At 36.8% G+C, this 23,792-nt stretch overlaps 2 protein-coding genes across 9 annotated transcripts; one reads left to right on the top strand and one right to left on the bottom strand.

Annotated features, from left to right (window-relative positions):
- Positions 1-54: 54 nt before the first annotated feature.
- On the bottom strand, positions 55-16,545 carry ankrd31 (ankyrin repeat domain 31). 8 transcript variants are annotated; one of them, XM_046841599.1, is made up of 11 exons: positions 16,508-16,545; positions 11,708-11,784; positions 11,426-11,490; positions 10,794-10,878; positions 10,252-10,453; positions 10,035-10,141; positions 9,168-9,353; positions 8,882-9,024; positions 8,670-8,801; positions 731-839; positions 55-570 (listed from the first exon to the last, which is right to left on the bottom strand). In XM_046841599.1, exons 2-11 carry the CDS (start codon positions 11,775-11,777, stop codon positions 338-340), a joined length of 1,332 nt encoding a protein of 443 aa, XP_046697555.1. In that variant the 5' UTR covers positions 11,778-11,784; positions 16,508-16,545; the 3' UTR covers positions 55-337. The 8 variants fall into 8 exon arrangements, with proteins under 8 accessions (XP_046697555.1, XP_046697554.1, XP_046697553.1 ...); XM_046841598.1 differs by lacking the exon at positions 16,508-16,545 and adding an exon at positions 15,681-15,812; XM_046841597.1 differs by lacking the exon at positions 16,508-16,545 and adding an exon at positions 11,978-12,308 and having other exon boundaries at positions 10,056-10,141.
- On the top strand, positions 15,840-22,845 carry hmgcra (3-hydroxy-3-methylglutaryl-CoA reductase a). Its single transcript, XM_046841586.1, has 20 exons — positions 15,840-15,971; positions 16,610-16,798; positions 16,911-17,022; positions 17,113-17,200; positions 17,289-17,373; positions 17,476-17,581; positions 17,797-17,903; positions 18,008-18,127; positions 18,388-18,542; positions 18,725-18,969; positions 19,093-19,262; positions 19,584-19,778; positions 19,855-20,013; positions 20,131-20,288; positions 20,381-20,486; positions 20,571-20,741; positions 20,825-20,965; positions 21,062-21,220; positions 22,489-22,643; positions 22,744-22,845. Exons 2-20 carry the CDS (start codon positions 16,634-16,636, stop codon positions 22,796-22,798), a joined length of 2,652 nt encoding a protein of 883 aa, XP_046697542.1. The 5' UTR covers positions 15,840-15,971; positions 16,610-16,633; the 3' UTR covers positions 22,799-22,845.
- Positions 22,846-23,792: the final 947 nt, after the last annotated feature.

Genomic DNA, 23,792 nt, shown 5'->3' with positions numbered 1-23,792 from the left:
TTTATTGCTTTCCTAATTTAATTTATTGTATTTGTGTAAAAAAAAAAAAAAAAATTTTTCTGAACACTGAACATATATTTTGCAACTTGTATTTACAGAAATGACAGCATGCATCATGTGAAATGGCAGCTAAATCTGACCCTAGCAAATGATAAAGCTAACACAAATGCATAATCGTATCCTATGCTGTTTTGCTATCTTATTTAAATCATTGAAAACATTTCAACAACAACCCTGAAAACGAACAATTGCACATTCACATAAACAACCCACTGCAATATGTTATTTCTACAAATGTAGACATTGGTTACAGATGACAGAGGCAGTTCTTATCATACTAACGGTTTATAGCTCCCAAGAAATCCTGAGTAGCACTTAAAGCCCAGTGTTCAGGTGATGATGACCGAGTCTCTGTGTAATCCACAGTGATATCGCTATCATGATCACTGTCTGGACAAGACATGGTGTCACAGCCCATAGACTCTCGCTCTTGAACAGCTAAGGAGGCATCAATATCTGAATCTTTTGTCTGGTCTCTTAGTTGGGGCAAAGTTTGACCCGATTGTCTTTCTAAGAAATAAGGGAGAAATAAGAAGAGGGAATAGTAAAGTGACAAATGTTTTCTCAGAGACGTTAATCTCACATAATTATTATAATTCAGTCTCCGACTCTTGCATGTTTAATGCTCGTATAACATCCTATTTGCCATTTCCACAGTGTATCTGCATACCTTCAGAATGTGCAGAGGAACTGTCTTGTACTTTTGCTGAATCCTCTGAGTCTGGACAAACAGTTTGACAAAGTTCAGCTGCATCTACTGCAGGAGACTGTCTTGTCCTCTGAGTATCACAAAAACAACATTAGGATACAATCCTGTGCCAGGGTTTAAAAGTAGCAGAAATTCCTTTTGACTAACAAATGATTTTAATTATACAGGTTTTTATTGCTCAAAATGTGTTTAAAAAATTCCCCACTCACACTGACACTGAGTGTGGGAGCACGGATAACAGCCTACATTGCTATGGTGAGAGCATGTGTTTGTTTTATTGCCATGTTCTGATTCATGTCTTGTCTGTTCCCATATCCTCTCACTGCTAGTCTCTTATCGACTTTCTCGTGTTTCCTGAATATTTTGACCCGTTTTCAGATTTTCCTTGAATCACTTAGAGCATTAAGCCCTTGTGTGTTTGTTCAAGCAAAAAGGAATGTTCAACGTTTTCACTGGACCTTGCAGAGTTGTTTCTGTGATTTTCTGTTTTTTTTTTTTTATCTGGATCTTGTTTCCTGTTTCTCATGCGCTGCCTTTGCCTAATACAATCCTGTTTTTGACCCTAACTTTGGATTTGCCTCTCAAATCAAACACCTTTTACTGCATTTGCATTGGTCTTTGTTCTCCATACATGACAGATCACAACTGGTTATATCGTAACCAGAAAGTTTAAGTCTGTTTATATAATACGAGGATACTGAGATTACTCATTGATACTCTTATTCCTACACTGAATAATGCAATGTTTAAAATGAAATGGAAAGGATCCTTGTTCGAAGCCCCGGTATCACCAAGATGCCACTTTTGGGCAAGGCCCTTAACCTTCTGTGCTCCAGGGGTGCATTGCTGACCCTTTGTTTTGAACCAAGCCTCCGATCCAGCTGGCATATGCAAACAAAAATATTTCACTGTGATATAATGTATATGTGACAACTAAAGGCTATTCTATTCTATTCTATTGCTCATTAAACATTATATACATGATACATGATTTGTGTACATAGTAAGCTACAATAGCAATGGAACCAAGTTACCCGAATTTTCACAGACATTACAGCCCTTCAAAAATATTTTCCAACGCTGGATCGCTCCAGAACAATTTGTAGAGGTAATTTGATATTGCTATAATTATAAAGGTTTAGTAAGTCAATAACAAGTTTATTATTATAAAGCCTGGCTAAATAACATTGCTACTTTTGGATCATACAAAGCACTCTGCAATGGAAAATACATGACATATGGTATGGTAATACCCCCAAAGTCCATGTATACAATCATAAAGTGTTATTACCTATTTATCTGGCACTAAATATATAGCTGAAATATAGCTAACATTGCCTTTCATTGGTTAAGAGCCCTGAGACATAATTAAGTTAATTTATATAATAATTTGAGATGAGCAGCCCAGCACATCTGTAGACCATGGTACCTAGACAAAGGAAGATAAGCAGTTGATCTGAGGATTAAATGGCCACAGTCCAGGTTAAATAATACAATCGGTGATATGTTCTGCAAGCTCACCTTCATTGAAAACAGATTATTGGGGCAAATTAAAGGGTGAGGAGGCATGTATTTACACAAATCCAAAATAAATGTACTGTACTGTGAGAAATATTACAATCTGATACATTTCAGATTTAACCTCCCTCAGATATAATAATAATAACAACCTCCACTATTCTGGGATGGCTTTCCATCAGATTATGGAATGTGGCTATGGGGATTTGTGCTCATTCATCCTCAAAAGACACTGATGTTAAAAGAGGAGGCCTGGGAATCAGTCTGTATTACAATTCCTCCATCTGACAAGCCATGTCTTTGTGAAACTCGGGTAAGATCCACATATGGGTCTGACGGTCACATGTCCACAAACCTTTTGGCCATACAGTGTAGGATGACTTAATGTAATGAAACTTTATACAAATATCACATTTGAATTGTATTGAATGAAGTTTGTGGTCTCCTGAAATTGGTTCCAAAAATTTAAATAAATGGACCGAACATTGTACAGGAATCTCTTTGCCCTTTTGTTGCATGTAGAAATAAACCTATAAGGCTACAGAAAATGCAGAGTCTGAAGTGTGAAGAAAATTTAGCATCTTTTGATGATGGATATGTTGTCCAGCAGGCTGTCCCAGATCTGGGTTACTACTTCTGGGTGCTGATAACAAAAAACAGGTTGTCCAATGCACTACTGTAAAGCTACTGTAAGATGAGATGTTTGTGCTCAGTGAGGCTAACCTAGTATAGCCCTGCCTAAGTAAATTTCATGCAAAGTACAGCTGCTTGACCTTGCCATGCCCTAGTAGTTGTTACAGCTGATCGAGCTGTGTGATACTTGGAGGAGACAGAAACCAAATTAGTGAGGAGATATGATGATTAGCCATCAAGAGAGAAGAACACTATTAATTTCTTCTGTGTACTGGCCCTGAAAAACAGTGTAATATATGATATCTGAATCAGTAATCAGACAGCTGAAGAAGTTCAATATGAAGAAGTTCAATATGAGTTCAATATGATAGCCTCAGAAATATACAGTGCAGCAAATGCAAGCTGGAAGAAGCACTATAGAAAGAATGTGGTGAGTCAAACATAGGTTAGTGCTAATAAGAGAAAATGGCTCAAGGCTAATGGCTTCCTCTGAGCTCTGCAGCTTTCTATTAAACATACTCACAAAGAGAGAAGGCTTTAAGAAGAGACTATACCAAGCTTTGGAGAGCAGGATGCCTGTCAGTTAAGTGTAATCACAAGTGGATAAATCTATATTGTAGAGGTCTGACGGTATGATGCAATATGAAGACAGAAATAAATATATATATGCAGTATAGCGATGTTTAATTCAAATATTGTTTAAATCATGGCATTGCTTTACTTAGGTGGATATTTTCGGATTATGTGTGCAAAGATGTCCTGGTGAATTTCACAAATTCTGACGGTTAGGAGAGAAACAACATATGTTTTAAAAATTTTAATGTTAAATAAATTGTCATTTTCTTTGCATCAACAGGCGTAATCGTGTTTCCAAAATGTCATCTAACAGCTGAAATAGTCATAAAGATGAAAAGGTAAAGTAACGGTGATGTTAAAAAAAAAGCGTAAAAATAGATAATTAACAAACAAAGACAAAAGAAAAGTTTTAATCATCAACAAGTGGACTCAGATCAAACATGCAGATTTAAAACAAAGCAGCAAAATACCAACCAAGCATTACAGATTCCTTTAATTTGCCACCTATCTGTATGAATCGAATTAATAAACTAATTGTTTTAAGCAATGTGGTAATCAATGTGGTAAACAGGGTATTTATATACATAAGAGAAATAATTTAATTTGATTTAACAATTTTGGTGCATCACACCATTAAACGTATAAATAAATTCTCTGCCACCTACAGTGTCTCACAAAAATTAGTCTTCTCAAAGGACAATACTATAGAAATTAAACTTCACAGCTTGTATATCAGTACAGATTTACTGTCCTCTGAAAATAATTAAACATACATCCATTTTTAAATAACTGGCAACAAAAGTGAGTAGACCCTAAGTGAACACGCCAAAACTGTGTCCAAAGTTTTGTGTGAGCACCATTGTTATCTAGCACAGTGATGTCGAGAAAAATATTCTAATCAACCTTATCTAGCGTGTGTTTAATCAAACTAATATTAATCCAACAAATTGACCTAATAATTAGTATAGAACCAATTTTAGATACAATAGAAGTAGCTTGATTAAACCTATTCAGCCTATATGTTCATCAAACTCATAATTTATATACTCAAAATATAAAATTAATAATAATCAGATACTTATAAATAGAGTAGAGTAGGGTCTGACTGGTGTTATGAGTGTGTTTTGGAGACAGAAAAACAATGTACAAGGCAGACTTAAGCATGTTTATTGGGGATGAAAAAGAGCTGGTGGGCCTCAGCTGCTGCAGAAGACATAGGCGAGTAATCAGGGTCAGAATCAGGTTAGGCTATGGGAGGAACATAATAATCCTGTAATGGAACCAGAGTAGTAGGAGAATAATTAGTAGGAGAACAACATGAAGGGTAAGGAGAAGATGGATGGTTTGTTGCAGGAATGAGGGTGTCAACATCAAAGTCTTCATTATAGGTTTCAAGAAAGTAGAGTTGAAATTGACGATACTGCTCCTAAGAGATGTCCCAGAACGTCAGCGAGTTGGAGCTGAATAAAAGAAACCAACAGAGATACGATATAAAAAGGTGAAATCACAATTACTTAAAAAACAACATAAAATTAATATGTGCATGTAGCAACAAAAGTAACAAGCTAATAAATGCTATGCAACAGTCAGTTCAGAAATTACGAATGAAGTATGACCTAGGTACTAACATAACCAAGTAGAATAATGTAGTTAAACATACATGAATAGACAATCTAAGTAAAATAATATAGCTTGATCTAATAAAAGTAGGATAGCAAACAGCGTTATAAAAAAAAGAATAAAAGCAGAACACTTACACATTGCAGATGCAGGAAGGAAAAATAGGCTGCAAAATGGTTGTCCACACAAAAACTGAGAGTTGGAGGCTGTACAAGAGGGAGTGAAAGTTTAATGCACATTCTTTTCTTAATTAAAACAGAGAAAATGCCCAAATTTGTGATCACAGGAAGTGGTGGAGAACCAAGGTGCGAAGATATGGGAACTGAAATATAGAAGGCGAAAACGAGAAAATAAGGGGAATTTGCTAGAATGAAGAAATTTAAAAAGATAAAGGTGTCATGTAACACCAGGGTATAAATATGAGTGTCCAAAGTGTGCTTCATCATTTTGATGTGATGAAGTGACCACCTTCTATGGGCTTATTAGAACGTGACTGCAATAAAGAAGTTTTTGCTTTTACTCATCCAAGACTGAAGTTTTTCATTGGCTTTTGACGTCTATTTCATTTAACTTTATTAGGTTAAGAGGGCTACATTAGAAATCAACCGAAACAAAGAATTCACCCGTGATGTGTCTGCTCAGAGACGGGTTCTGAGTTCTGACCACTGCCTTAATCCTCTTGGTCGTGGAATTCACCACAGCTGCACAGGTTGTTGCTGGGATCCTCTTTCACTCCTCATACATACATTCAGCCATTATTGTCAAAATAGCTGGCAACAGAAGTGAGTACACTCTAAGTGATAACAGCTGTACGTCACGTAACCCTGCAAAGCCACATGTCCTTTTCATCATGTTCATGTTTTTGTCTGCTTGACAGGACCATACAAATTTAAGTATTGTTTATTAGAGCAGTTACAATTTTGTGGAAGTTCAACAGATATAGAAGCGGAAGGTCCACTTTTCAGTGCTAAGGCAATACTCCACACACTGCAACAAGTTGGTTTGCATGGCTGTCGTCCCAGAAGGAATCCTCTTCTGAAGCTTGCTAACATGAAAGCCTGCAAGCAGTTTGCTGAAGACAACCTGTCCAAGAGCATGAATTACTGGAACAATGTCCTGTGGTCTGATGAGACAGATAAACTTGTTTGGCTCAGATGGTGTCCAGAAAATTGTCTTGGTGGTGGTAGCATCATGGTCTGGGGCTGCATGAGTGGTGCTGGTACTGGGGATGCGGGTTCATTTAGGGAAACAAGGATTTCAACATGTACTGTGACATTGTAAAGCAGAACATGATGTCCTCCCTTTTAAAACTGGGCTGAACGGCAGTTTTCTAACATAATAACGACCCCAAACGCACTTTCAAGATGACAACTGCCCTGCTGAGGATGCTGAAGGTAAAGTTGATAGAGTTGCCATGTATGTCTCCAGACCTTAACACTATTAAGCACCTGTGGGGCATCGTCCAGCGAAAGGTGAAGAAGCACTATGTGTCTGACATCCAGCATCTCTGTGATGTTATTATGGAGGAGTGGAAGAGGATCCCACCAACAACCTGTGCAGCTCTGTTGAATTCCATGCCCAGGAGGATTAAGGCAGTGCTAGATATCAATGGTGCTCACACAGAACTTTGGACACCGTTTTGACATGTTTACTTAGGGTGTACTTACTTTTGTTGACAGTTATTTAAATATGGCTGTATGTTGAGTTATTTTCAGAGGACAGTAAATCTGTACTGATATACACATTGATTATACTAAAATATATCCAAGTTTCATTTCTATAGTATTGTCCCCTGAGAAGATCTACTAAAATGGTTGCTGAAATGTGAGGTTTGTACTGCATCTATATGTATACTGCAAATACTGCAGCCATGCTCAGGACAAATATTTACCTGCAATTTTACCTAACAAATCATAACTCATGGTATAAAGCTAACTTGAAAATTCTGCCGCTGGAACATACCACAGGAAGCACAGCCCTGGCCTGGCTAGGAAACACGCCTAGGCCTACTGCAGAGTTATTGATGGTTTTTTTGGAAGCAATAGCAGAAAAGTCTGGCATTCATCCAAACGCTCCTATCACAGCCGACACTAGCTTACACTGCGAAACTGTCAAAGGAAATTAGGCTAATAAAATGCTTCTTTTACTCTTTAAGGAGAAACTGTTTAGCTAAATAGAATGTGGTGTAATTTATCATTCTTCTAAAAATCAATCACTACTGTAACATTATATTATTTTGAACAGAATATATACAGGCACAAAAAATAAAAGAATAAATATAGTTCTTTAAATGTTTATCTGGCTGTTGGAAAATTAGAGAGCAACTCCATGCCTTATAAACTAAATCAGTGGTGGAAGTGATAGATTTATATATTTATTTTTTAGATTTAATACATATTTTTGTGTTTATTAAAATATTTTTTTTTTGTTTTCTTGCATTTTCTTTTTCAGTAAAAAACATTTCTGAATTGAAATGGACAATTTGGTTATTTAATACTCATGATTATGTTAAAATTCCAGTTTATTCATTAATAATTTTTCACCAATATAAATTTATTTTTTTAAGTACATTATGCATTTAAGTATTGTTTATATTAAAACTAAATAAAACATATTTTAATAATTAATTATTTTACTTTTGTCTGTTGAACAGCTACTGAATTAGACATGTCTCTTACACATGGTATCATGATTTTTCATTATTTTAGACTCACATGTTTTGGACTTTCTTTTTGTGGGGTCAAGAGTACTATATATAACTCGTAATTTAATGTCAAATGCACTGCTCACTTCACTATATTGGATTTTCACTAGAATGCCTGAGTCATACATTTTTGCCACCTACTGGATATATTTCGAACTGCAGTAATAAAACATAATGGAAATTTCAACCAACTTTAAACAGTAGTGGATTGCATGAACCTACACCCTACAAAAAACAAAACAAACAAACAAAAAACAATAAAATGGAATATATAAAAATATATACTATAAATAATTCACAAATAAATCAGTCTATAAATAAATCATGAAAAATGTGTGATCCACATTCATTCAGAATCAACTTTTTTTCCGGAGCAGCAAAGTCTCTCCCTAATACTCCATCATGCACTGACCACTTTATAAACTAACCTTTGGCCTCTTATCTTGTTTCATCCCCTTACTACACAGAACTGAGGTATATACTCACCTGTACCAGTATTCCAGCATGTCAGTCATAGCACAAGTCACTTTATTCCCAAAACTCAGACATTTCTATGCAGCTTGTGGTTATAATGACCTACTTACCACTGTGTTGTGTATTGTATTTGATGGTTTCTGTAAAATGTTTTCCCTTCAATTTCTGTAATATGTCCCTTTGTGTAATAAGCCCTTGTGGAGATTGATATTTCTTTCTACTGCATACTGTCCTGAATAATAATGCAATTTTCTCATATCAAAATCGGTAAACAGACACTGGGTCAGCATGGCCTACTGCAAAATGTACACTGCAAAAAAACGTATATATGATTGAAGCATGCCTGTTTTTTGTTGCAAGTTAAATGATACTTACTCTACAGTGCTTAGATGCATATTGTCTCAGTAGTTTCTCCATACTCATGTCTTGACAGAGGTCTATGGCATTGTCTCCCTTCTGATTCTTCAATAATGGATTAGCACCCCACTTTAACAGCAACTGAACAAGCTAGATTCACAAAAATAAGACCATGTTTTACAAAATGACAGCAGAAATACAAATACAGACACCGTTAACAGGAGACACACCTTAAAGTTCCCAAGTAGTACTGCATCGTGTAAAGGCATAATCCCTTCATATCCTACAGAATTCACTTTGGCTCCAGCTTTAAGCAGAGTTTCTGCAATGGCGCAATTATGTCCCAATGCTGCCTCATGAAGTGGGGTCCAGCCTGAAATAATGGATCACAGCTTTAAATTCAATATCGGTGGACAAGTGGGCAAAATATAGAGTTTAATAGAATGTCAGCATTCTTAGGTTAGTAACACGATTTAATCTATACCGGTTTGTGGATTGTGTTATAGTAAAATGTACCTGCATTATCCGCCAAGTTGACGCGGGCACCAACTTCAATTATGTCTTTTACAGATTGAAGATCTCCTTTCATCACAGCAAGATGGAGGGGAGTCTCTCCAAATTTGTTTCGTTTATGGATGCTCCGTAATTTTGAGACTTTTCGTTTGTCACTTGTTGGTTTTTTAACTGTGCTACCACAAGAGCCTAAAACAAACAGTAATCAAAAAGCAGTCTTAAGTCTTTAACAGTCTTATATTAACTTACGGTAACCTTCATAATCTTAATTGCATGATTGGCACAAATATAAATAAAAACTAAATATTTTCACGTAATAGATACATCTAGTTATGTATAATTAATTGCATTTTATTGTAATCACATTCTCTTTTTAATTAAACATAATCTAGCCTGGCTATAGTTAGCAATCTGGTTAATATTAAATGTTTATTTTCATATGTAAGTTTTTATCAGTATGTCTGTTTGCAAACAGTCAGGCCAAGTTTATTCATGTTCATGACTAAGGCTCTTGTGTTGTTTCTTAAGCTGAAACAGGACAATGACCCTGATATAAATTTCTAGACATATACAATAATTACCATGATTTTTTTTATTTATTTATGTAGCTCTGTTCTCCTTTTTGAAATCATGATAACCTATAAATATGGTATAGAGTTGTAAGTGCTTGAATACGATAATCCTGTCTGTTCAGAGAGCAACAGCCGTGCACTTTTAGTATTTTTCGATTCTCTGTGGTTTTGGTTCAACTAGCTGATTTGGTGTGTGGTAAAAATAAAATAAAATAAAATTTTCTCTTAAATTTTCTGTATAAAAAACTCTCGCCAGACCTTCATTTTTAATTGCAATCAAATAAACAGAAGGAAACACCTGTTCCTGGTGTCTGCTGACCTCTCGTGGACATATGAGATACCACAGCACTGTTTACAGTCTCCACTCTTTCAGAAGATAAATCTCTGCACCCCGGCTCCTGTGACCTACGTGTAGAACAAGTCAGTCATATTTCATTTTAGTGATGTGTTACAAATGGACTACAACCAGTCAGATTAGTAGATTAGTATATTATTGTCTGTAAAACCCTACTAACCTGCTTTTAGAAAGACTGCCATTGCACTTTATTAAACTTCTCTGACTGCCTACAGTGCTCTGTTTACTGCAGACACACTGTGACGTGCCATGTTCGGGATGTTCGGGATGTTCAACTAAGGTTGTAGGGTTGGGATGAGGTTGTTTGTTGTTTGTATGGATTCTTCTGGATTTTGAAGATGTTTCCAGAGTCACCGGACCCACTGCATCAAAACCAAAATGAATCACAGAAACTAAGAAAGCTATTATATATATTAACACAATGACAAGCAACAGCCAGTAGGAATAGAGATTTATTTAATTTGCAGTAAAACACAAACAGTGGAGTGTATTTGATAATTTTTTTGTGGATAACAAGGAGAACTTGCCTCAAACCCAGACCAGCATAGCTTATGAGGCAGCTATGCTACATGCAGCACCATGAAGTGAATGCAATATTATATTAATTAAGTCAAAGCGAGTTATTTTTATTTTAGTTGTGTCACAAACACTTTCAATGATATCTAACATACTTTTTGTCACAGCACAAGCTTCTATGCTTACCTTTTGTCTGATTTATTTTTGCTGGCCCATCATCCTCCTTGCAAACAGTGTTGCTCTGACCTAATGAGCATGGGCTGGCACTAATCTGTAAAGATTATAATATAAGTATTACAGTGTTCTACAAGATTTTTGGGAGTAGCTCTATGGATTTTGTGCTCCTTCATACACATTACATTATTAGTGTCACTGGGCACTGATGCCCCTTTTCATTGCACTCAATTTGTGCACAGGAGTATTTTTATTCTGTCATTAATGCAAGTGAATGAAAACTGTAATGCTGCAGCATAGACAGTCAACATCAGCGGTCCCAAACCTTATTTACACCACAGAGCACTTAGATGTTAAGTGCATAACTAAACACTATAACATGTAAACATATATAATGAAAACTTAACTCATCTCATCATAATGCAGAATCAGTGAAATCTTCATTTATTATTAAAAAAAATACAGAATGACCATTAAAGTCAATAAAATTAAAATAAAATTATAAAGGTTGTTATTCTTTCTGTGTGGCCCGGTATTTAATGGTCCACAGCCCAGCACAGGGATGTGTCCTGGTGATTAGGGACCCTGGGTCCATCCGAATATGTGTTATTGTGTTTTATGTATTCTTTTTTGGTGCATTTTACCTGACTGCTGCTAGCAGGTATTCTGACTCCTTTGTGGACCAAAAGTCCAATCTCTGGCGAAATTTCTGTCAAGAAATGCTCAATGAAACTGAACTAAATAGAACTAATAAACTTATTATAGGAAATCAGACAGGTCAAATTTACAACCATGGTGCAGACTTATTATTGTATTTATCCGGATGTTGTAATGTTGGTACGAACTTTATAAAGGAGGATATTAAATAATTTCTGTAATATGTTAATCTAAACTTGTGCATGTCAGTAAGATGCTGTAATGTTTACCGCAGTGAGAAGATAACAGAGGAGGAGAATGATGGCCGGATGTAGACAGTATTCCTGCAGTATCCAACATCAACAGCCTGTAGAAAGAGCAAAACAGTTCTCCTAATAAATACATCGTCTACACAGCAAAATTTCTGTCTGCTTACATTGTAATTAATGAACATTTAAGGTCGTTTTTACTATAGACAGTTGTAGCAGGTAGTTAGTTGTCTGCTAGCTGGATTCTACACGCGCTATCAGACAGCTGTGGTTAAAGCTAGCGGTTTTTACCTATTCATATAAAACTTTTCATCTACTTCTTCGGTCTCCGGGTCTGTTGTAACTTCCTCTTCGTGGTCTAAAACGAATTCCATGCTTATCAATTTATCAGTCAATTAATCACCAACCAACAATCTATTAATATAACTGAATGGGTTTTATTGAACGTTGGCGTCCTGCCTCCTCAGCGCCCTCAGCGAGCTCGCGACCTCTCGCGCGCGAAAATATTCGGAGCGCGAGCACGGCACTGCGCTGATTGGTGGGACGGCAGACGGGCGGGGTCGCGCAGCTGTGGCGCGAGAGTGTAAAAAGGTCAACCAATACTCATCCAATACTCATCCAATACTCATCTAATACTCATCTAATACTCAAACAATACTCAAACAATACTCATCCAATACTCAAACAATACTCATCCAATACTCATCTAATACTCAAACAATACTCATCCAATACTCAAACAATACTCAAACAATGCTCATCCAATACAGAAACAATACTCAAACAATACTCATCCAAAACTTAAACAATGCTCATCCAATATTCAAACAATACTCATCCAATACTCAAACAATACTTAAACAATGCTCATCCAATACTCAAACAATACTCATCCAATACTCAACAAATACCCATCCAATACTCAAACAATGCTCAAACAATACTCATCCAATGCTCAAACATTACTCAAACAATACTCATCCAATACTAAAATAATGCTTATCCAATACTCAAACAGTATTACAAAAATTCTCATCCAATATTCAGTTAATACTCATATAATACATATCCAATTCTCTACTATTCAATAAATATTAATCCAATACTTTTCCAATACTCATCCAATACTCATTCAGTACTTAACCAATAATTATTCAATATTTATCAAATTAAACACAGCTATTAGGGTTGCACAAGCCAGTGCACTCTTAGTCCCAAGCCCGGATAAATGAGGAGGTTTGCGTTTGAAAGACATCCAGCATAAAACGTGCCAAATTAAATATGCGGATCACGAATCAGAAATTCAAACCGAATCGGTCGACGCCCGGGTTACCAATGACCGCCACAGATATTGTTAGCCAACAGGGTAGAGGAGGAAGACGTCTACAGAAACAGAAGGAAAAGGAGAAGTGTAGGAGAGTGGAGGTTCGGGTTAATACTTTAAATGTATGACTGGTAAAGGGAGAGAGTTAGCTGATATGATGGAGAGGAGAAAGGTAGATATGTTGTGTGTTCAGGAGACCAAGTGGAAGGGAAGAAAGGCCAGAAACATTGGAGGGGGGTTTAAACTCTTCTATCTTCTATTGATGATTCTGAAGGTAGAGTACAGTAAGAGTGTAGTGGAGGTGAAGAGAGTTTCTGATAGGGTTAAAAACGTGAAGCTGGAAGTTGAAGGGATGATGATAAATGTGTGCCTATGCTCCACAAGTTGGTTGGCTGAGTGAGATGAAGTCATTCATTCATTCATCTGTTTATTTATTTTTAATTCAGAAATTAACAACTCACATAACTAACTGTGTTTCATACAAAAAAAACATAATGAAGGATTCCAAGTCAAAGTGTACAGATGAACTGTGGCACTGGATACTGAGTAGAACTTACCAACAAATTACTTGTAAAATTGCACAAAGTTCACCTGAGAGTAATCTTGCTAAATATTGATTTGTTTAGTCTCTATTAGTAGTTTATTTTATTTTTGTGTTTGGAAATTTTTTGTTTTGAATTACAATATTTTTATAAGGCAGTGGTTTGTTGGTCTAACCAACACACACACACAAATGCTCTTATATTTTATATATATATATATATATATATATATATATATATATATATATATATATATATATACACATATGTGTGTGTTTGTGTGTGTGTGTGTGTGTGTGTGTGTGTGTGTGTGTGTGTGTGTGTGTGTGTGTGTATGTGTGTGTGTGTGTGTGTACAGGTGCATCTCAATAAATTAGAATGTCATGGAAAAGATAATTTATTTCCGTAATTCAACTCAAATTGTGAAACTCGTGTATTCAATAAATTCAATGCACACAGACTAAAGTAGTTTAAGTTTTTGTTTCTTTTAATTGTAAAGATTTTGTCTCACATTTAACAAAAACTCACCAATTTACTATCTCAAAAAATTTGAATATGGTGACAGGCTAAACAGCAACTCAAAACACCTGCAAAGGTTTTTTAAGCTTTCAAAATGGTCCACTAGGCTACACAATCATGTGGAAGACTGCTGATCTGATAGTTGTCCAGAAGACAATTATTGACACCCTTCACAAGAAGGGTAAGCCACAAACATGTATTGCCAAAGAAGCTGCTGTTCACAGAGTGCTGTATCCAAGCATGTTAACTCAAAGTTGAGTGGAAGGAAAAAATGTGGAAGAAAAAGGTGCACAACTTCACAAGGAATGGACTGAGGCTAAGGTCAAGGCATCAAGAGCCACCACATACAGATGTGTCAAGACATTTGGCTACAGTTGTTGTTTTCCTCTTGTTAAGCCACTCCTAAAACACAGGCAACTTTAGAGTCATCTTACCTGGGCTAAAGAGAAGAAGAACTGAACTGTTGCCCAGTGGTCCAAAGTCCTCCTTCAAAAGAGAGCAAGTTTTGATTTCATTTGGAAACCAAGGTCCTAGAGTCTGGAGGAAAGGTGGAGAAGCTCATAGCCCAAGTTGTTTTAAGTCCAGTGTTAAGTTTCCACAATCTATGATAATTCGTTATGGCATTGAGATGATCAGTCTGTGCCACTGCTGAGGTGGTATGGAAGCCCAGGTTTCTTTGACAGTGGCCCCATTTAGCATTTTTTGGTCTCTTGCTTTTGGCAGTGTGGGCAGGTGCCAAATCCTGCTGGAAAATGAAATCAGCATCTCCATAAAGCTGGTCAGCAGCGGGAAGCATGACGTGCTCTAAAACTTTCTGGTAGGTGTCTGTGCTGACCTTGGACTTGATAAAACACAGTGGACCAACACCAGCAGATGACATGACTCCCCAAACCACCACTGACTGTGCAAACTTTACACTGGATCTCAAGCAACTTGGATTCTGTGCCTCTCCTCTTTTCTCCCAGACTCTGGGACCTTGATTTCCAAATGAAATGCTACATTTTCTTTTCTTTCATCTGAAAAGATGACTTGGGCCCACTGAGCAACAGTCCAGTAGTTTTGCTGAACTCAATCTTGCTGTGGTGTATGACCTGTGACATTAAACTGTCTTCCACACACACATACACATACACACACCTTAGTAGCAGATTTAGGCTCTTCGTCACTCAGTTGAAATCCCTCTTACACACACCCAATTATGTTTCAGTTCATGACTGTGATTTAATTTACCTAAATATGAAATTATTCATTAGAACTCCACTCCTACAACATCCCTGACTTTATGCAAGCGTGCAAAAGTAAGAATTTATAGCCAAAGCGTGGTCACACCAAATATTGATTTGATTTGGATTTTCTCCCATTTGCCTACTTTGCATTTTGTAAATTGCAAATAATAAGCAATTTAAATACGTATTTGGAAAGCATTCTTATTTTACAGCATTTTCTCACACACCTGAATAAAACTTTTGCACAGTAGTGTTGTGTATGTGTGTGTGTGTGTCTATATATATATATATATAAGCTTTTTCCTGGTACTACTGTAATTGTCATAAACTAAATGCCTATGGATAAACGATGGCGAGATCACGCGTCCTCCTACTGTAAATACCTTCTATATACAACGGTTGAAATGGGCGCGGCTTGTGCGTTCATTTCTGCGGTCCGTGAATGTGATTGGCTCGGTGAGCAGTGACGCAGTGCCTTGCCATCGCTCCACACGCGGTACAGGCGGGCGGCTGCAGGTGATTGGCCTGAGCAGCGAAGATCTCACTTATACCACCGGCTGCAGATTAACACTGTCCGCTTTCTCCTCACAGCGCGAGCGGACTGGAGCCCCTGCCATCCTCTTATTTACTCCGGGTTCCTGCATTAGCCCACAGACGAGGAGTTCATTAACCAGGTACACATTATTACTATAATTATCTACTCTGGCTTTGGTAAGTACTAAGGGCAGATTTATATTTATTAGATGATGTCATTACGGTCAAATGATTTAATCGTATTTTTTATGAAAACCGTGTTTGATTTTTTTTTTTTAATAGACGGAAAAAACTATTTACTGCATTAATATTATATTCATAGGTAGCATTTTTAAGCGTGAAGGTTCATTATCCTGCATATAATAATAATGATAATAATAATAATACAATTATTTATATTGTACCGATCCGCATTAGTCACATTATTATTATTATTATTATTATTATTATTATTATTATTATTATTTGTTTACTTAATCAATAATAGTTTAAGCAATAATAGTTTTTTTAATGATATTTCATATATTCATCACTTACAATATGTAATAATATAGTTTAATAATTACAATCATAAAAATTTAGGTTTATAATTTTATCCCAGTATTATTATTATTATTATTATTATTATTATTATTGTTTAAAGGAATATCTAACAAGGATAGTATTAAACACTTACAAGTCTTTGTTAGAGATTGGAGCTTCATCACCCCAGTCCTGTCGGATGAGTTTCTTATTCACGCCTCTTTCTCCTCCTTTCTTTTATGCCCTTCCGATCCAGCTGCAATACGTCAGAGAGACCAAAATGCTGAGCAGACTTTTCCGACTCCATGGCATGTTTGTGGCCTCCCATCCCTGGGAGGTGATTGTGGCCACGGTCACGCTCACCATCTGTATGATGTCCATGAATATGTTCACTGGCAATAACCGCATTTGTGGTTGGAACTTTGACTGCCCCAAATACGAAGAGGTACTGTGTAAAATTACGGTCAAAATCTGTTCTGATGATTATTTGTAAATTGTAGTAAAACTGTGAATGATAACATTTTTACTTTACTGTCCATGGATGTCCATGTATGCAGCAAGTCCTCAGTAGTGACATCATCATTCTGACAATCACACGATGCATTGCGATCATCTATATTTACTTCCAATTTCAAAATCTTCGGCAGCTTGGGTCGAAGTATATTCTGGGTAGGTTTTTATAGGTTTATATCCATGTGGTCCAGAGAATAGAACCTATATCTGATGTTAATATCTTTTTCTTTTTTTGTTTCTTTTCAGGTATTGCTGGACTTTTCACTATCTTTTCCAGTTTTGTGTTCAGCACTGTTGTGATTCATTTCTTGGATAAGGAGCTGACAGGTTTAAAGTACGTAAATTGCTATGATTGTTTTATTTAATACGATCCACAACTTGTTTGCGGCTATACAGTAACATATATATTTTTTGTTTTATAGTGAGGCATTGCCATTCTTTTTGCTTTTGATTGACCTCTCCAAAGCATGTGCTCTGGCAAAATTTGCACTGAGTTCAAACTCACAGGTACATGACATCACATTCTTATCTGTCTAGACCTTATTTAAATAATTACCTTCGACAAAACATTGATGTTGGTTTACTGTAGCTATTTTTTTTATGCTTCAGGATGAGGTCAGAGAAAACATAGCTAGAGGAATGGCAGTACTGGGTCCAACGTTCACTCTGGATGCCCTGGTGGAGTGTCTAGTAATTGGTGTAGGGACCATGTCAGGTACATAGCATTTCCCCTATTCAGGTCTCTGTAAATGACCTGTTAATTTAGAAACAATAAACATATTAAAAGTAATTTCCTCTGGTAAGAGATGCTATTGTAAGAAATGATTATCCAATCAAATGTAAGAATTTAAGTGCACAACAATTCGTATTAAATTACGGTGAGGTAAACCTAAACAGAAAGCTTCAACATCTATTTCTGATGAATGACAGGTGTTCGTCAGCTTGAGATCATGTGCGGCTTTGGATGCATGTCTGTCCTCGCGAACTACTTTGCCTTCATGACTTTCTTCCCAGCCTGTGTCTCGTTAGTGCTTGAGGTAAGTGAAATTCTGCCTTGAAACTATATATGCTGTAAATATTGTTTTCATGGGATAAAAGACGTCATTTTTCATCAGCATTTTCTAAAATGTTTCTAACACAGCTATCCAGGGAAAGCAGAGAAGGACATCCAATCTGGCAGCTAAACCACTTTGCTCGTGTCCTGGAGGAAGAGGAGGACAACAAGCCAAATCCGGTCACACAGAGAGTCAAGATGATCATGGTACAAACTGGACATAGGAGGAGATTTATTATAAATGAAGACCTGGTTTAGGTCATTTAGTCATCGAATTTTAATTACCAATATTGTCAAACAAATTACATTTCAAATTCATCATAGTAGAAGCTCTGAATCTTAATAGTTTTTTTAAATTAACTTAAAACTAAAGATCTCCTACTAATTTAGAGCACCACCAGATTTGCAGATTCTGCAAATATTGCATTGTCCATGAGTACTTACCAATTTTTCATTTCCTTTGACAGTCTCTAGGCCTGGTGATGGTTCACGCTCACAGTCGATGGATTGCAGATCCTGCATCTCCAAATAGAACTCTGGATGTTCCACAAGTGGGGATGAGTTTAAATTCACCCAAGAGGATTGAGCCAGACGTGCCCCTGTGGCAGTTCTATCTGTCCAGGTAAGTAATTTTAGGAGGAGCTTTATTATTCTTGTTTTGCTCTGTGCTTGCAAATTAGGCTAAAATATAATTAAATCAACAGTCAAATTTCCAAAGAATACACACTAGCATAAATTATATGTTTTCCTGTATATTGCTACCCTGTCGCGTTTTTAATAAGAAGTAAATGTGTATCTTAACAGGATGATAAGCATGGACATTGAGCAGGTCATCACTTTAGGCCTCGCCCTCTTCCTGGCCGTGAAGTACATCTTTTTTGAGCAGGTGGAAATGGAGTCTACGCTGTCTCTTAAAGTCTCTACTCCAACCGCCGAGCTCACACAGAAACAGTGTCCTGACCAGTGCTGCAGAAAGGATGTGACCTCTTGCACTAACAGGATCGAGAAGCCCACTGCTCCTCCTGCTGTCATCACTAAAGAGGAAATAGGTAGGGGTTTATTATCCATTTTTATCCATTATAGATTTGTTATATTTCTTTGAAACCTCAGCAAATGTTTATGAACTGAGCCATAAGTTTTAATGTCTAAATTTGCTATTATTAATTTTCTAGATTTAGTGATAAAGCCCTTGCCTATCACTAATGAGCCAACACCAAAAAGCATGTTTGTGGTGGGAGAGGTGGAAACCTTGGACAACAGTGTTGTGGTGGAGCCTCAGCCCAGTATCCCCTCAGAGCCCAGGCCAGTGGAAAAGTGCTTGAGCATTCTGAAAGACCCACAGGTGAGGATGGAGTTGAAATTTTTGTTTAATCAAATAGTATGCCTGTCTACTGTTTTAGTGAAGGTATTTAATTACCAGGAGCGTATGTAGAGAATCTAGGACTCCTTGTGTCCTTGGCTTTGTGGTTATGACCCATGTAATCTCTAATTAGCTTGCTCACACTACTTACTCACTTACTCTTAACCAATTAGTGTGTGACGAGAGGCTCAGAAATCTCTTTTGACTTCAAGAATCGTCCTTCTTTAAAAGTATTGTGTACGAGCTCTCTGCAGAAGAGTGCATTATGAAACATATATATGAAAAATATTTGTGATTTTACAGATGGGGGCACAAAATCTGAGTGATGCTGAGGTTATAATGTTAGTAACTGCGAAGCACATTCCTGCATATAAGTTAGAGGCACTGATGGAGAGCCCAGAGAGAGGGGTGATGATCCGGAGAAAGATGCTCTGCCCCAAACTCCCCAAGACCTCTGCGCTCACCTGTCTTCCATACAAAGATTACAACTACTCTCAGGTAAATGAAGAAAATTTCACATTTTCAAACTTCTTCAGAGGTTAGGCCATTTTAGATGACTTATTATTTTTCACAGGTGATGGGAACTTGCTGTGAGAACATCATTGGTTACATGCCTGTTCCAGTGGGCGTTGCAGGCCCTCTGCTTTTGGATGGAAAGCAGTTCCAGGTCCCATTGGCTACAACTGAGGGCTGCCTGGTGGCAAGCACAAATCGAGGCTGCAGAGCAATAGCTGTAAATCATATTTTCATGGCTCTATCTAATCTGCTCTAAGATATGGAAAACAGTACATAATGTTACAAATCTTGACTACAACCTTAACATGCATTAATGCTTGTATTTCTCTTAAAGCTTGCCGGTGGAGTCAACAGCAGGCTTTTGGCTGATAGTATGACCCGCGGCCCTGTAGTTCGAATGCCTTCTGCCTGCAAGGCTGCTGAGGTGAAGGCCTGGCTAGAGAGCCCAGAGGGCTACAAGTGCATCAAAGAGTCATTTGACCACACTAGCAGGTAAACAAACAGAAAATCACATATTCTAAAATGACTTGTTTTGCATATAGCTATGTGTATGTAAACGTTTTGGTTTTGCTTTTCCTTTTTAGGTTTGCACGTTTAGAGAAGCTCCTGATTGCCGTTGCTTCACGTAATCTCTATATACGCTTCCAGTCCCAAACTGGAGATGCGATGGGCATGAACATGATCTCAAAGGTAATGTTATATAATATATTGTAATAAGATATTGTATGAAATAAGCCTTTATGATGTCTTATTTGCTCCCATTTGGGTTTTCAGGGAACAGAGAATGCTCTGGGTAGGCTTAAGGAGGAATTTTCTGAGCTGCAGGTCCTGGCAGTTAGTGGAAATTACTGCACTGATAAAAAACCAGCTGCTATTAATTGGATTGAGGGCAGGGGCAAGTCTGTGGTGTGTGAAGCTGTTATACCTGCTCAAGTTGTCAGAGAGGTAAAGTTCTTCAAGCTAGTTGAATATGTATCATTAGGATCACAAAATGCAGCAAAATTGTAATAAACAAACCCTTTTTGCAGGTTTTGAAGACCAGTACACATGCTCTGGTGGATCTTAATATCAATAAAAATCTTGTGGGTTCAGCCATGGCAGGAAGTATTGGGGGCTACAATGCTCACGCAGCCAACATTGTTGCAGCCATTTACATCGCATGTGGACAGGTAATGGACATTTCCACCAACTATATGCATTCAACATATATACTACTAGAGAAAATAAGGATGATGTCAGAGTAACTGTGAGAATTACTTTGACAGGACCCAGCTCAGACAGTGGGCAGCTCTAACTGTATCACACTAATGGAAGCAGCAGGACCTATAGAAGAGGATCTCTACATCAGCTGCACCATGCCTTCCATTGAACTAGGCACTGTAGGAGGAGGAACCAATCTGGCACCTCAACAAGCCTGTCTGCAGGTATCTACACTTTTTATTGCCCACTCAGTTAACAGCTTACAATAAGTAAGTCTCCTGTATATAGTAGGTCACTTTATAGTCTATCTGTTGTCATACAGGTTTAGACATTCTATTCACTGTCAAACAATTTCCAAGAAGTTCCAATAAAAAGACCAGAGCTAGCCAGATAGTATTAGGGTAATGGAGTCTTAGGAGTATATGGCCCTGTTAATGCTTAATATTAACTTCTGTCTAAGGTTAATAGAACACAAGTGGCAACACTAAGTGGGCATTTGGTGATGGTTGAAAAGCATTTGTTGAATAACAATGTGTCCCCATTTTTCCAGTTTTACAAAAAAACTTTGGCATTTTGAAATATTCATCCACACTGTAGATAATGGGTTATTGTTGTTTCTCATTTAAATATGATCTTAAAGTGTTTTTACAAACATTATATAAACAAAATTATTTCAAATATTTAAAGCATATCGGTCACATGAAGCCTACTCATATGCTCTTAAGTTATGTAAACCAAAGGTATTTGTATCAGTAAATAGTTTTTTTATATTCACAGTATCGGTCATTATTTATATCAATTTGTGGTATTTATAGTACGGTTTAAGTAATACTTAATAAACTTTCTTTTCAATGTAAATATTCTTGCACTGAGGATCTTTAAAAGGATGTATTGGATTTTAAAGGTGCGGGTTTTGCAGTGTACGTACAAGCGTCAAACAGCTTTGTTAAAGACAATTATTCATATATAGCGTCATGCAATAAATCCGTTATGCATGATCTAAAAACGTGCTCGTCTACAAATGTTCAAGAAATACAAATTTTACTGACTTTCTACAGAAAAGACACACTATTATTTACAGTATATGTCAGTATTGTGTTTTCAGAGTCTTGTGCAATGTGGTCAGTTTTATTATAGCTTTGTTTGTCTAGTTATTTGTACTTTTTGAGTTCTTGTATGCAATTCTTTTGTATGCAATTCCTGCACATTCCATGCAAACAGATGGCCGTATGAGTACAACTGTTATATTTTTCAGTAATTTTACCTTAACTTTCTTTGGAAGTGGGTGGCATTGAGCCTGACTTATTTTTGGTAAACTAGCAACCCTGATACTGACAGAAGTTACAGAACACTCAGTACCCCGTTCATTACCAAATACCAAGGATAAACAGCTATCTGTTTGTCTAAACTACACCTAAGGTTAATAAAACAAGGCCATACCTGAATCATTGATATGTCAGGCTGAAAATGTTGTTTTTTTTCTTACTTTTAGATGTTAGGCGTGCAGGGTGCCAGTGAGACGTGTCCAGGTGAAAATGCCCGGCAGCTTGCCAGGGTGGTATGTGCCACCGTGATGGCAGGGGAATTATCGCTCATGGCTGCTCTTGCTGCCGGACAGCTAGTTAAAAGTCACATGACACATAATAGGTAAGTAGTGCTTTTAGAGTTGGTGTCAATTTTATAGACCAGAATTCCAGATTGACTCTGTGTGATGATCAAACTTATTATTTTGTTATCTTTTTTTTAGGTCAAAAGTAAATTTACAAGGCACACCAGGAAGCTGCACAAAACAAGCATCTTGAGACCTGATACAAGTTACACAAAAGGGGGACAAAAAGACTCAGAAGGAGAAAAAAAACACACTTCATGCACATTTAAGTCATTTTACGTTTGAGTAAAAGTCAAATGGATGGCTAAAACAACATTTTTAACACCCGGTCCAGGAAGGAAACGCTTTCATTTACTATATGGAGTGCACAATCATCTCAAAGGTTGCTGAAATCACAACATTAATGATCACAGTGTAATGTTCGGACCGTTCACTTTTTACTTTTATCTCAGAACTGATGCTTCTTTCAATGCCTTCGGTGTTTGTTGGATGCACTCAGGATAATATAATTTATTTTATTTTCATATTTCACTATTTATAGGGAAAGAAATAATAATTTTTACTGTTATAGAATATAATCTAGCCAACATGGAGAGCAATCACTAATTCCTGCACTTTTTTAGAATTACCTTCAATTGCCAAAATTCAACCTTCTGCATTTATTGTCAGTCTGAATACATGTCGGTTTTACAGCTATGGAAAGTTAACTGATTTTGATGATAATGATGATGATGATTATATGTAAGGTCTGGTTAAACAAATGTATGCAAATGCACAGCTATTTCAAAAGGTGCTATAATGGCCTGAATGAAAGCAATCAGCTTTTGCTTGTGTTGAATAGCAGCAAGAACACTGTACTTTAACAATAATGCATAAACAGCTTCTGGTGCTACTTCCCATGCACATGGAAATTGTTATGCCTGCTGGTTATGCATACTAAAATGTGCAAGTAGCCTATACTATTAATGCAATCTTTTTGTCAAATGCTTTTTATTCCTCCCAAAATATATAATTCTATTTTCTAAAAATGCAGAATATAATAACAGTTGCATATATTTTTATAATTAAGACATGAAAGGGAACTTTTAAATAAATTTGCAAAAAACAAAGTTTCTGCTGCAATGTGTTTTGTGCTAACCACAATTAAGAATGAGTTTCTCCTCATATTCTACATGTGATAACCCCTA

The sequence above is a fragment of the Silurus meridionalis genome, chromosome 27, assembly GCF_014805685.1.
Source record: "Silurus meridionalis isolate SWU-2019-XX chromosome 27, ASM1480568v1, whole genome shotgun sequence".
In the NCBI taxonomy this organism is placed as follows: Eukaryota; Metazoa; Chordata; class Actinopteri; order Siluriformes; family Siluridae; genus Silurus; species Silurus meridionalis.
The sequence above is the reverse complement of the archived record's forward strand: the minus strand, read 5'-3'. Positions and strand labels throughout refer to the sequence as shown.

Coding starts and splice junctions, on each gene's coding strand:
- ankrd31 (XM_046841596.1), bottom strand. CDS start 12,060: ATGGAATTCGTTTTAGACCACGAAGAGGAAGTTACAACAGACCCGGAG. Junction 11,785..11,977: donor GAAAAGTTTTATATGAATAG/GTAAAAACCGCT, acceptor CTCTTTCTACAG/GCTGTTGATGTTGGATACTG. Junction 840..8,669: donor ATGCATCTAAGCACTGTAGA/GTAAGTATCATT, acceptor TGTGATACTCAG/AGGACAAGACAGTCTCCTGC.
- hmgcra (XM_046841586.1), top strand. CDS start 16,634: ATGCTGAGCAGACTTTTCCGACTCCATGGCATGTTTGTGGCCTCCCAT. Junction 19,263..19,583: donor GCATTCTGAAAGACCCACAG/GTGAGGATGGAG, acceptor GTGATTTTACAG/ATGGGGGCACAAAATCTGAG. Junction 20,487..20,570: donor GCATGAACATGATCTCAAAG/GTAATGTTATAT, acceptor TTGGGTTTTCAG/GGAACAGAGAATGCTCTGGG.